At 37.3% G+C, this 14,464-nt stretch overlaps 2 protein-coding genes and 1 pseudogene across 2 annotated transcripts; all 3 read right to left on the reverse strand.

Moving 5' to 3' along the window:
- Positions 1 to 1,788: 1,788 nt before the first annotated feature.
- LOC137728214 (non-functional pseudokinase ZED1-like) lies at positions 1,789 to 8,508 on the reverse strand (annotated as a pseudogene).
- Positions 8,509 to 9,457: 949 nt separating this feature from the next.
- On the reverse strand, positions 9,458 to 11,066 carry LOC137730256 (serine/threonine-protein kinase ZRK1-like). The gene is made up of 2 exons (XM_068469316.1): positions 10,782 to 11,066; positions 9,458 to 10,681 (listed from the first exon to the last, which is right to left on the reverse strand). Exons 1-2 carry the CDS (start codon positions 10,796 to 10,798, stop codon positions 9,664 to 9,666), a joined length of 1,035 nt encoding a protein of 344 aa, XP_068325417.1. The 5' UTR covers positions 10,799 to 11,066; the 3' UTR covers positions 9,458 to 9,663.
- On the reverse strand, positions 10,841 to 12,711 carry LOC137728215 (serine/threonine-protein kinase ZRK1-like). The gene is made up of 3 exons (XM_068467066.1): positions 12,538 to 12,711; positions 11,315 to 12,020; positions 10,841 to 10,933 (listed from the first exon to the last, which is right to left on the reverse strand). The coding sequence occupies exons 1-3, from the start codon at positions 12,552 to 12,554 to the stop codon at positions 10,841 to 10,843; spliced, it is 816 nt and encodes a 271-aa protein (XP_068323167.1). The 5' UTR covers positions 12,555 to 12,711.
- Positions 12,712 to 14,464: the final 1,753 nt, after the last annotated feature.

A 14,464-nucleotide genomic window follows, 5' to 3' on the forward strand; every position in this document is an offset into this window, starting at 1 on the left:
CATATATGGATTTGAAACTACGAAGGAGAGGAACAAGAATATACCACTGGTGTTCTTGCCCGGAAAACTGCTCGAAAGTCATCGAAAAACTGGTTGAAAACCTTCTCTATGTAGTTTTTGCGTCCAAAACACACCAAAGCGCCTAAAAAACAACCTAATTGTACTTCTAAGCACCATTTACAAAGATTTGGGGTGGTTATCAAACTTACCCATGTCAGAGACGACGAGAATTTGTCGGAGAATCCTTTGAACAGTGGCGCTGCCACTATGAAGAGAGAGAGAAATAATCCTAGGCTTGGCGTTCGTGAGTCCGACTTTGATCGGTAGAGAAAGGTTAGTAAATGTGGTGGTGCGGTGGTCGCCGGAGCTGCGAGAGATGGTTGTTCGGTGTCGAGTTTGCAGAGGAAAAGAGGGACGAGAGGGAGAGTTCTGAGAGAGATAAGTGAAGAGAAAGAGTTGAGTGGTGAGGTAAGGTGGCAACAAGAGATTGGGTGAGTCAAGAGAGAGAGAGAGTGAAAAATGAGAGAAGGGCCAGGAAGGTGGGAGACACAGAAGAGAGGGAGGAATGAGGTGTGGGCCCCATTGGCTCACAAAACAACACGCACAAAATATCTCCCAACATAAAATTACCAAATTGCGTTTCACGTTCGTAAGTCTGTAAAATCTCCATCTTAGCTCCAAATTCGATTCCGCTTGTGCCCATGCATTCGTAATGATGGATACTACCAGGATACACCAAGGAAAAGAGTCTTACGCGACACAACAAGACGGTCAACAAAAGTCAATATTTTTGCCTCGAAGAGCGTTTTTGTAAATTCACGAATGGTCTAGGTAGTACTCATTCACCCATAATTGGGTTACGTTCGCGTTGTATGTACCTTGTGCTTCACCATGTATGGAGGATTTATATAATATACATGATCGAGACTTAGAGAGCATATTTGTATAATTGCATTTGAGAGAATTTTGTATAATTATATGGAAGAAATGGAGAAGGTTCTTGCTCCCTTTGCCGCAACTTCCTTTTCTTGGACCTCTAGTCCTCCTTTTGTAGTCACTTTGACCTTCTTGAGCAACGGGTTTGATATGTGCACACAATCAGGAGCTGATGTGGACAATGTTGAAAAGTCTTCTTTTACGTGGAGACGTCCATGTAAGTCAGGTGAGCATATAGTGTAAACAAGCTTTGCGGATACAATGAATTCCAAACTATATTTTACACTGTCAAACACTTAAAACTAGAGAAGATAATTTTGTACGTAGAGAATGAAGAAGGAAAATAATGTTTTTGGTTAGTTATTTTCTGCAGATATTTTCCCCCTTATATAATATAGTGTAATTTATGCTACTTAGTATTACAACCTAGTAGTATTCCTCCTCACTTGTAAGTGAGAGATCTTAAGTTTGATTTTCGCCAAAGACGAATTTGAACCATATTAGTGCTAACTCATTGTGAGGCTAAGCCCATCCAATTCCTCTTAGTGTAAATACTATCGTTTGTTTAAAAAAAAATGACAATTTAAATTAGGTGACTTTTTGAATTAAATGAGACTATAATATTTTACAGTTTCCAAGTTCATTGCTATATATGCAATGTGAAAGTTCAATATAAATTCGAAGAGACTTGATCTTTGAAATTTGTTACAAATTAATAGAAAAATGAATATAGTAGTAACAAATCAAAAATAACAACACCAATATTTGTTACGGAAGAGACTGATCGGCTTCCAAACACAAACACGCTGTTGAACCGATATCAGTACTTCTGAAAACAGATATGAATTAAAGCTAGCTAGGAAAAGTTGACTCGTCAATTCGAATGAGTTCTCTGGCTACATCGGTCATATATGGCCTTCTTTCAATTTCGTATTGAGTGCATGACAATGCCAGTTGTAGGAAATCATGCAACTGCTGCAGTACTTGCTCATCTCCCCCTACCTCCTCTAATATTTTCGGGCCCACAATTGTTTCAAACTCGTCAGCATACGATTCCACATACTCAAAAATTGAATTATAACCTTCTTCCCGGTTTACAAAGGAGCGAGCATTTTTTCCGGTGAATAATACAAGTAAAATCACACCAAAGCTGTAGACATCCGATTTTTCTGAGATGCGGCTAGAACAGAGGTAGACAGGATCAATGTATGGTAATATTCCATGCACGGGAACATCTTCAACATCCAATTGATTAGGAGGAATGGTTATGGAGTAAGAGAAGTGTGAGAGTTTGGGAGTGTAGTCGTCGTCCAATAAAATGCAGTGGGGTGTCAGATCCCTATAAATTATGGGCCTTGGTAGAGCGGTATGGAGATATGTAACTGCACTAGCAATCTGCTTGGCAATACGCAATCTAGTATTCCATGGTAATAGAAGTTGACGGCCTTTATCTCCTGTTAAGCTTCCATCATGGTGGAGAACTCCCTTTGATGCATATTCATGCACCAGAGCTGGTATAGGAAGCTCTAAGCAGCACCCCAATAGTTTTAAAACATTCTCATGGGTGCTCATCTGTACTGAAATGGCAATGTCACGAATAGCCGCAGACCTAATTTCATCCACATTGAGCCAACTGGAAGACCTAATCATGTTCTTATAGTATGATGACTCCATATCTCTTTCCTTCCTTCTCAAGCAAGGCAGCTTTGAGATCCTGGTACAAAAAATAGTTAACGAATTAAAATGCGAATTCAGGTTCGAAATTAAAGCTCTATAGGAGAATGAAAATTATAACTTACAATTGCAGCAGTTTTGAAGGCATTGTTTTATCTCAACTGATGCTTTTATACCACCAAAGGCCTCTTAGGATTGGAATTGGATTGCACCAAGTAAACAGTAATCGATCAATTTCACAAACGAATCCACTGCAGATGGTCTGTGCAAGCAAAGCAGAAGTCGTAGCTACTCCAATGATCAGTGTTGAATTTTATTATGCTTTTTAAGGTCCACGGTGGCATCGAATGATAAGCCCTGTGAACAATAACATGCAGTGGTATCTGCCGGCCAAAGAAAACCACACGAAACTAGTAATTTTGTTTTTTAGTCACCAGACAGAGAAAAAGACAAAAAATTTGTCAATTACACACAAATAAAAAGAAAGGAGCTGGAAAGTAACACATATCGGCAGAACCCCATGATGTAATTTTCAAGAAGAAGCAGTGGTCATTGGAAGTTTCATCGAACTTTCAAAAATAGAAAACATCTACAAAGTTTTATTACGAATCTTCATTTACAGAAGGAGGAAGATCATAGGGCAGTTGATGAAAAAGTTGAGGTTTCATCATAAAATTAATTGGCAATATGAGGTGTAGCCCAAATACTTATAAGCATATGCAAATTCTCTCTTTTCTCGATGCGAGATTCACTCTTAGCACGTCTCCTCACATGTGCGGCGAATTTTCAAGTCTAAAACGAAGACAACATAATTGGTGACACATCCCAACACAGATATCCACGGGGACACCGAAATCGAGGGACATAGGCCTACACTTGGAATGTAATGAAGTCATAATATGGAAATGATGTGTAAAAGTACAAATAAATTACTGTAAGAGTATGAGTAGAGTGCGCATTGAGTGTGATGAACCTTAAATAAATGCATGACTAGAAATTAGAGAATCAAAATATCTAAAGCGAAAGTATGTAATGTAACACATCTAAAATACAATGTAACACATCCAAAGATGTTAATCACAAAATTATTAAGAATAATCCCTACACCGGTGAGCGAATCCTATGACGTCACGCCTCCACATCAAGAATTTTGAAGCCTACTAAATCTTGGAGGGGCACAAAAAAAAAAAAAAAAAAAAAAAAGTGTGAGTGGGAAAAAAATAAAGATTTCAAAAATTATTTATCTATTTCGAACATACTAACCCCTTGTTGTAAAAACCTGTATATTAATCAAAATCGTACCACATCGTAAGTTAGAAAAACCAAGGCAATAATGTAAAAGCCAGTATTTCAAAAATACAAATAAATTGCGTAAATCCTAATATAAAGTCATTATGAAGAAACTAGAGGTTAAAAATCACGAATTCCAAATATCTTGTTGTAAACCGTAATAAATCTGAAATATCATAGGATCAATGAAAAGTTGATATCTTAAGCAGGTAAATCATAAATCATCAATAAACATATATGGTATGCTCATCAAATAATGCAGACACAAGAGCTCATGCAGTGCATTTTGATATGAACATGCTGAGTGTGTAAATCTACACTCTAGTACTGCATACACTTAAAGTTGGTGCTAAGCACATCACATGCGAGTCCTATATGCATGTGCAACTAGTACAGGCTGGCACATGTAACAGATCAAATGTGAGTATAACAATGCAATATGAACCTACACGTGAAGCTAGTCCTGATCTGGGACAGTACTATAGACACCATGCAAGCATATGTGATGAGAAAATAAATCATATGAAAATACGTCATGTCTAATCTCTCAAATCCCAATTGTCACAAATCTTATTATCGCATAAAGCATTGCATTTCTGAAAGTAAAGCACGACGGTAAAACGTTTCACAAGGAAGGTTCTCCAAGCTCATAAATTATACAATATCGTCATCACATAAAACACTTGTGCTTTCTAAAACAAGGTATTATATCAAGCATTTCATAAAACCAAGTTCGAAATCATATAAGTAAAATATGATTTAGAAAGCAAAGCCCACTCAGATATACACTGTCTGATCATAAACGCCTTGTCATGCACGCTCTTTGTAATACATGGGATATTACTCTATTCTAAAATTGGGGAGGGGGTGACTGTAGCATAGCTTCAGTGAATCTGAAATTGGGGGATTTCAATTTATTTACGGGATTGCCACTTCTTTTTCCAATTTCTTTTGGGCCTGGGGGTCTGCGTTAGGCCCTCCCAGCCATGTTTGTTTGTATTGTTTATTTGGGTTGTTAAATACTGGGCCGTGTGAAAATGACTTGAATACCTATTTTTGCGATCCAAAGGCCGAAAAATATAAGTACGATGGGCATTATTGTCATTTTAGGTCTGGGAGTGGGTGGGGTGGCTATCGATGGAATTGGAGGGAGTGTTACGGAGAGAAGAAGAGGAGGGATGAATCCATGGAATTCCGGGATTAGACTGGATTCGGCGACGAAATTACAGAGAGAGAAAGAGCAAGGCAGGGATGGGGGCATTTGACGGATGATTACTCTACTTATGCTGGTTATCACTCGATTTTGCTACGTACACTCATTGTCTTTCCACTGTTGGTAGAGAGAACCAGAGAAACATGAAGGTCGGTGCAGCGGCTGCTTCCAAGTCCGTCGCACGGAGTTGAAATGGGTAAGCAGCAGATGCAAAACCCAGATGGAAAAACCCATCAAACACCATATGATCTCCACTATCCCCTCTTAAACTTCCATGGTAGTACGATTTGGTCTTCACTAGCAACCTGTTTTGCAATATGCAATCTAACGTTCCATGGTAGTACGATTTGATCTTCACTATCCCCTCTTAAACTTCCATCACCATTGAGAACTCCTTTTGCTGCATTTGCATGCACCATAACTGGTGCAGGGAGCTCTAAGCAGCAGCCCAAAAGTTTTAAAATATTCTCGTGGTTGCTCATCTGTATGGAAATGGCAATGTCACGAATAGCCCGAGACCTAGGTATATCCTCATGGATGCCGATGATGTACTTTGCGATGATAATTGATCGGCCATCTAGAAATCCCCTCAACATTTTGTAGTGTGATTCCTCTCGTACAATGCGAGTAGGATGGAAGCTGGTGGTTGCCCTCACGATGTCATCAGCAGAGTAACATTAAATAGGATGAGATGTTCCATCAGAAGAAGCAACGAGATCCTCTAATAATTTGCTTAGATTCTTCTAGTATGATGACTCTGTTCCTTCTTTCTCAAAAATGGCAGCTTTGAGAATCTGGTAAAAATATATATGCGTATGTAACACACAAATAATTAGTGAAACTATACATCTTTCTTATTGGCCAAAAACAAAATAATGGTTGAACGCAAAGACAGAGACTTTTTCTTTTCTTTTTCAGCTAGGAAAGAAAAAGACAATCAGTCACTTATAAGGAAAGAAAAAAAAAAAAAAAAAAAAGAAGGAACTGGAAAATTAGAATGTATAATCGCACCTTTAATTCGAAGGAACTAGAAAGTGAGTTCCGCATACCATATACTCCCCCTTCACACCCTCGGTTATTTTTAGCCTTTGGGCTAAATAAATCAAAGGGGAATTAAGAAAAATAAATAAATAAAGGTATGTAGAAGGAGAAAATGAGTGTGCCAAAATGAGTTCCGCTTGTTAAAAACCTACCATTCAATGCCAAACTACCTTTTCACCCCTTTTGAGGATCCAACCATGACAATCACATAAAAACTACTACATTGCATTACCACTATCCAGACTTTACTAGTTAGACTTCTCGATTTAGAGGAGTTCTTTAGCCACATCTATCTTATCTGGCATTCGTTCACTTTTATCTTGGGTGCAAACCAATTCTAATGCTAGAAAATCGTGCAAGTGTTGTTATACTTGTGCATCTCCTGTTATCTCCCCAAATATTTTAGGGTCCACAATTGTCTAAATCTACCCGATATCACTAGCAAGTACTTTCACATATGCAATAATCGATTGGTATTCTCCTGCGTCATATTTATCTACGGCTTTTTGTCCCGTCAAGAATGCAAGTAAATGCACACCAAAGCTACAGAGATGTGTCCATTCTACAACTAAGAAAATTCTGCGGATAAAAGTTATAGAACTCACACTTCTACTCTTAATCTAACTCTTCTTCATTATTAATTTATCTGATTGGCCTATACATGATGAATCTCACTAATTGATTTCCATGATACTGCTTATATAAATGAAATTCTGTAGGGTCTCTTATATTGGTTTCTCCTAAAATATTCGATACACTCCATTCTATTTCTTCTAGTTTAAACATATTGGCCTTCTTGGCTTTGAGTACTGAAATACCTTTACTTTCAAATATATCTAGATTCTTATTCAAATCTAGTCTAGTTTTAATATTGCTATTAACTTGTAATTTTCTATAAGTTGTCCTTAGTTTCCATCATATCGTATCTTATAGATTTGACCGAAATTTGAATATATTTGTAAAAGTCTTTGAATGGAAGCATAAATTCTGGTTGACAATAGATTACTCTAGCATTTTCTGATCTAGTTGTCTGTATCTTGCATCTAAAATGCTTATTAAAACCTTCACCCTTGACTGCGGTCTGGTTGAACTTTTGACTCCTACTACTATTGTTCCAAGATATAAAATTATATTTTCTATCTATTTTGTCCTAAGATTCTTTGGTTACTAAATTAATTCTACTGACATCCTTTTTGTCTACTACTCTTATTATCTGTTCTTGATAATGAACTAAACCATTGTCCCATTTTATATAAATTTTTAGGGCTCAAGAGATGTGAAGTGTTATTTCAAAAAACTTCTGTTTCTCCTTCGGTATCTATTTCTTCTTCTGTTCTTACAAGTTCTTTCCATTTGTTATTGTTTTGAAAAGCACCTGTAAAATAATAACACTTAAGATTAAGGCCAAAAGCCTCATGCACCACGATGAATGAAGGAGGAGGGTTATCCGAAGAATTTCCGATGCCAAAGTTAGAATTCTAAAAAGAACGTAATAGGAGTTTGTGCACAGTAAATGGCTTAGCATTTTAGTGGGATAAGTGGTGTATTTATAGGAGGGTGGCTGACCCTTAGGGTGAGGAGTGACCGGCCATAGATGGTGGTAATTGGAGAATAATTGTAAGATATTATGTGAAATAATATTTTACAATTAACATGGCAATTATTCCTAAATTAAATATGAAGTTTTGGGAGTTACCTTTTGAATAAAATTAATAAGAAATTGATGAGGAGTGATGAGAGGGATTTGAATAAATACCATATTGATCACATATGACTCTTCCTTGATTGAGCCGTTATTGTCTGTTGCATGTGTGTGGGAATCCTGGTATGCCTCAAAGGTAATTTTGTCATTTTAACCCAAAAGTCCATGTGTCACCTTCATACCTTTTTGCTCCACATGAATCCTTTCGTACAACGCGAGAAGAATGGATGTTGTTGGTTGCCGTGATGAGGTCATCAGCAGAGTAACAATGAATAGGATGAGATTCTCCATCACTAGAAGTAAAGAGATCCTCTAATAACCTTTTTTAGGTTCTTGTAGTTTGACAACTCAATATCTCTTTCTGCCTTTCTCAAGCATGGAAGCTTTGAGAACCTAGTACAAAAATAGTTAACGAATTAATATACAATTTCAGGTTTAAAATTAAACTTATGAACGTGAAAACTATAACTTACAATTGCAACAGTTTTGATGGCATTGTTTTATCTCAACTGATTCTTGTTTAGCACCAAAAGCCTTTTAGGATTAGAATTAGATCACACCAAGTAAACAGTAATCGATCAATTTCTCCGTGTCCGCTGCAGATGGTATCTGCAACCAGAGCAGAACTTGTAGCTACTCCCCCAAGTTTCATTTTCTCCACAATGGTGGCATCGAATGATCAGCCTGCTATGAATAACATGCAGTGGTGACAGCCGCCTAAAGAAATTTACATGAAACTATTTTTGTCTTTTCATTATTAGAGACAAAGCAAAAGACAAATAACCTGTCAACTATAAATAAAGTAGAAAGTCATGAAGAATTAATATATTCTAACCCACCTCCATATTCACAAATCTTCTGCTACATATCAGCAAAACCCCACAACGTACTTTTCATTCAAGGAGCAGATGTGATTGGGAGTTTCATTGAATTCTCAAATGAATTACAAGATCGCAAACACTTACAAAGTTTCAATAACAGCCTTAAATATAAAGAACGAGAGAGAGCTATAACATTGACTTTGCAATTGTATAGGAGGAACTGTTATAGAGAAAGAGAAGTAGCTATGTTTTAGGAACAAAGTCATGGCCCAAGAAAATACGACTAGGTGTTAGATCTCTCTGCATGATGTGCGTATGAAGGGTGGAATTGGAGATATGCAAATGCATTCACAAGTCGCTTTGCAATACACAATTTAGTTCTCCATGGTAATAAGGATTGATCTTAATTTGTCATTGTCGAAAGGAAGATGCAACATCAAGATATTCTAAAGAGTAGTGAGCAACATGGAAATCGAACTTGCCTTGAAATCGTTAGATATACACATTCATGCAAACTAGGTAGCTACAGGTTCACTATCTCTTTGCTAAACAAACAGATAAGGATTGACCTAGTTCTGCACCATGTTTCAAAATCACATGTCAGACCGTGCAAAAGATCGACCTTCAAGAATGCCAGTGCCAAGAGTACTGATTAATGTATTTGATTTTTAACACGTTGCTCTCTTCTTCTTCTTCTTCTTCTTCTTCTTTTTTTTTTTTTTTTTTTTTTTTCTCATTAATTAGGTTGCAATCAATGTTTGGATGGAGAAAGAAAAGGCAACATCAAAAACTCCTCACAAATAATGATCAAAACGGGAAAATGCAATTTATAAGTACACAAGAAATCCAAAGAGATCTAATCTGAGCTATCATATTTGTTACAAATTAACAGAAAAATGAAAATAATAGCAACACATTAACAACCAACACCATACAAAGGTTAGTGAGTTCAACATTCAGGACACTGATCATCTTCCAACCACTAGTCATATCTTGTCAATTCGAACGAGTTCTCTAGCCACGTCTGTCATATATGGCCTTCTTTCACTTTCTTCTTGAGTGCATGACAATGCCAGTTGTAGGAAATCTTGCAACTGCCGCTGCACTTTCTCATCTCTCCCTACATCCTCTTTGATTTTAGGGTCCACAATTGTCTGAATCTGCCCGATTTCACTAACATGTCGTTTCACATATGCAATAATCGATTGGTATTCTATTGTGTCATATTTAACTAGGGCTTTTTGTCCCGTTAAGAATACAAGTAAATGCACACCAAAGCTATAAACATCACTTTTTTCTGTAATGTAACCAGACTTCATGTAAGAAGGATCAAGGTACCCAAATGTCCCTTTCGGAAGATCTTCAACATGAGACTGCATAGGAGGAATGGAAATGGAGAGTGAGAAGTTGGTGAGTTTGGGAACATAATCATGGCCCAAGAAAATACTGCTGGAATTTAAATCCCGATGAATGATTGGCCTGGGAAAGGCAGTATGGAGATATGCAAGTGCATTTGCAACTTTCTTTGCAATTAGCATTCTAGTTTTCCATGGTAATGATCCAGAAAACCCTAAACCGCCATAGGGGTCAAAAACTCTTTTTGCTGCGTATTCAAGCACCAGAGCTGGTATAGAGAACTCTAAGCAGCAGCCCAAGAGTTTCAAAGCGTTCTTATGTGTACTCATCTGCATCGATACGATAATATCACGAATGGCCATGGACGTAACTTCATCATCACCATGCGACCTCCCTTCGAAGTACTTCTTAATGAGAACTGAGCGGTCATCTAGGAAACCTCTGAACACTTGGTAGAATGCATCCTCACTTATAAGGCAAGAAGGATGAAAATTGTCGGTTGCCTTGACGAGCTCATCAGCAGAGTATGTGCGAATAGGATTAGATTCTCCATCACACGAAGCAATAAGATCCTCCAATAACATGCTTCCATTTTTCAAGACTGAGCTCTCTCTTTCCACCCTTCGTACACTTGGACGCAAGGAGAAACTGGAACAAAATATACACATATATACACAGGAAAGAAGAGAAAATAGTCAAAAGGAAGGAAACTCTACGGGAAGCTGATCAATAGAATAAATGAACTTACAAGACTTTGGATGGCATTGTTCGGATTGTACGTGCAGTGTTAAACAGTTATCAATCGATTCATCCACCGATTCCAATGCAGATGGTATGTGAAAACAGCGCATGCAGCAGTTCTACTCCATTAGTTGCAACAAGCAGGGCACCCAAGCGTTGCTGCGGGGTTTGCAAAATTATTAACAGTGTAGAAGTGTAGAATGCATATTGCAATGCATGCCAAACCACAACATATGATAATCCATAAATTCAACGAAATTTAAAATGAAGTTCAGCAGCTGGGACAAAAATAAAAACACAAAATACTAACTCAAGCGCCTGCACATATAAACACCACAAAAAAATCACAAAAAAAAAAAAAAAAAAAAAAAAAAAAACGAAAACAACAGCAGAGACACTTAGGGAAAAATCCAGCAAGCATAGTTCTTTTAATTCCAACACAGAAACAACAATATTTTCTGAAAAAAATACCCATACGAATTCAACTTAAATCCCAAAATCCAACCCCCAAAACAAACCATAATTTCAAATACTACAAACATGCAAAGAAGGATCAAGGTACCCAAATGTCCCTTTCAGATCATCTTCAACATGAGACTGCATAGGAGGAATGGAAATGGAAAGTAAGAAGTTGGTGAGTTTGGGAACATAATCATGGCCCAAGAAAATACAGCTGGGTTTTAAATCCCGATGAATGATTGGCCTGGGAAAGGCAGTATGGAGATATGTAAGTGCATTAGCAAGCTGCTTTGCAATACGCAGTCTAGTTTTCCATGGTAATGCGGAGTAATTTTCATTACCCCCTAGACCTCCGTGATCATTGAGAACTCCTTCCATCGCATACTCATGAACAAGAGCTGGTACAGAAATCTCCAAGCAGCAGCCCAAGAGTTTCAAAACATTTTTATGGTTGCTCATCTGTATTGATATAATAATGTCTCGAATGGCCATGGACTTAGCTTCATCCCCCGTCCCCATGAACTTCTTAACAATGATTGATCGGTCATGTAGAAAACCCCCGAACATTTTGTAACCACCATAAACATGTATAGAACTGGGGAATTGACTATTTTCAGTGGGTGAACAATCTTGCATAATGCAAGAAGGATCAAAGTTGTTGGTTGCCCTCGTGAGCTCATCAGCAGAATACCAACAAATAGGATTTGATTTTCCATCACAAGAAGCAATGAGATCCTCCAATAAGATGCTTCCATTATCCAAGAATGATCTCTGTCTTTCCTCCTTTCTGAAACATGTAAGCAATGGGAAGAACCTGATTAACACACACACACACACCCGCCCCCACCCCCCCAACCCCCCCCCCCCCCCCCCCCCGGCGCGCATACGTAGAATAAAAGCACACACCAAGATATGACAGAAGACCTTCCATATAACTTGAATAGTGCATTTTCCTTTCATTTTTTGCCTATGAACTTCACATGAAAGTCTAACAGATTACATATAAGCATTCTTATATGTTCGAAACTGAAAAATATAACGGTTGGTTTTCTTTCTCCTATTGTGGTACAAAATTACTAAGGCAAGAATCTGGCCTCTTTTAAACGATTTCTGTCCTTACAAATGAACTTTGGGGTTCAGCCTCACGAAAATTCAGATTCAGCCTCTGCTGAAATCTTTGAGATTGATGATCAAAATTTAAGATAATGGTTTCGAAAACAAGTGCGAAAATAGTTATAGGAATATCTCAAAAGCAGGTCTAAATCAAACAAAGGCATATATGCGTGATTAAAACGAGAACTTACATGACTTTGGATGACATTTTTTTCACTTTTTCTTTTCTGGCTAGCACCGAGTCCCTGTGTTGATTTATCCGCCGAAGCCCACTGCAGATCTAATGTTCAAAACAGCAGTTTGTTCTGTAATTTTCATTCTCTTGTAGAAAGCCTGCATTTGAGAAGGAATAAAAGTTTGAAATTTGTTGGTGCGTGTTGGAAGGTGTAACATGCGCCCTCGTATGTTGACTTGGAATAGCTTTCAACCAAAAGGAGAAGTCATCTTCCTTTTCATACGTTCATTTTTTTCTTCTTACCTTTTCCAGGGCTGGCCCCATTCCGGAGGGCCTCCATTTTTAATCTATATAAATTTTGTAGGATTGAGTACTTAAAACTCCCGTCACTCAGTATTACAATCTGATGATATTTATCTTCACTTGAAAATGAGAGGTCTTAGGTTCGAATATCGTGGATGGCGAATTCAATACCAAATTAGGCTGCTCATGGTGTGACTTTGTCAAACTCTCCCTTCCCTTAGTGTAAAAATATTGATGTATTAAAAAAAAAAGTACCTAAAAAACTCCCAAGTTTTTTAGTGCCATTTCAAATTGGTCTCAATCTTAGTAACATTCTAAACAGGTACCCAACCTATTAAGAATGTCACATCGTTAAGCCCCAATTAAATTTATGTTAACATAATAAAGGTTTACTTTGACTCCAAATCAATAGAAGGTCATAGAAGCTTGGCCTCCACAAAGTAACGGTCATTAGTCCCCATCAGGCCATCACCTCTAAACCCAACGCACAACCACCAACTCCACCTTACAACTCAAGCCAACTCCAAACACGAGAAAAAAAATATATATATGCTATAGCGGCTGGAAGAAAGGTAACTACTTCACATTATTAGCCACACATCACACAGAACCTCAACATGTTATCAAAGAGGCAAATTTGATGGCAGATGCACTTGCTGACTCATGGCTTAAAATAGGTTTCAATTATTGGAAATAGAACCATATTCACTCTTGTAGGTGGCGGTCACTATTCATTGCCACATGTACATTTAATCGAAAAATTAACTGCGGCTTAATGAATGTGACATTTTCAATAGGTTAAGTACTTGTTTGGAAAGTTTCAAAAGATTGAGATCAATTTAAAATGACACTAAAAGGTTGATGAGTTTTAGGTACTTACTCCAATATTTTACACTTTAAATTTAATAAAAATATCAAAAAATAAAATCACAGGCAATACTATAACTTTCGACAAATTTTTTTTTTACTGTTTTTTTCCTTTTCCCTCACCAACATGTAACTATAGTTTTACTTTATCAAATTTAATTAAAATTTAAAAATAAAAATGCCAGTCATTTTTCTCTCGATGCAACCCCACCCGCTTTCTTTCTTTGTTTTCACAAAATTGTTGCTCTTTTTCTCAATCTTCACAAAAATTTCAATTTCAGTCGCTTTTTCATTTTCACAAAGAGTAATGCTTAGGAGACTAAAATTGCAAACTAAATGATATATTACCAATAGAAATGAGCACGTCTATAAACACTTAAGTAATAAACCAATAGAAATGAGCACGTCTATCAATACTTAAGTAATATACCAATCATTAACTTACATGTCTTTTAATTTTCAAAATTTAGTTTTCAAATTTAATCTTCATAGCATTACTTGTTCACAAAACTATCGCTCTTCAGCCCCTTCTCTCATGGGAAATAATAGTGGGGTTCTTCTTGGGTAATTCAGATTTCAGCATGGTGTCTTCCTCCATGTTTTTAGAGTCCGCCTCTTGAGCACCAATTAGAAGCATGCAATAGCTCCTACCTTCAATTGAGGTTAACCCGTGGAGAAGCAACAAGAACTTATACGCAGCGTCTATGGAGGCTCTCTCTCTACTGTGATTATGTTTTATTTACTGCAGAAATCAATGTGGATGTTAGCTTGAC

Source organism: Pyrus communis, chromosome 3 (genome assembly GCF_963583255.1).
Source record: "Pyrus communis chromosome 3, drPyrComm1.1, whole genome shotgun sequence".
Taxonomy (NCBI): Eukaryota; Viridiplantae; Streptophyta; class Magnoliopsida; order Rosales; family Rosaceae; genus Pyrus; species Pyrus communis.

Excerpts from the sequence above, each read along its gene's own strand:
- LOC137728215 (XM_068467066.1), bottom strand. Across the intron at positions 10,934-11,314 it reads ACCTTGATCCTTCTTTGCAT|CAACGCTTGGGTGCCCTGCT; the intron begins GTTTGTAGTATT and ends CAAACCCCGCAG.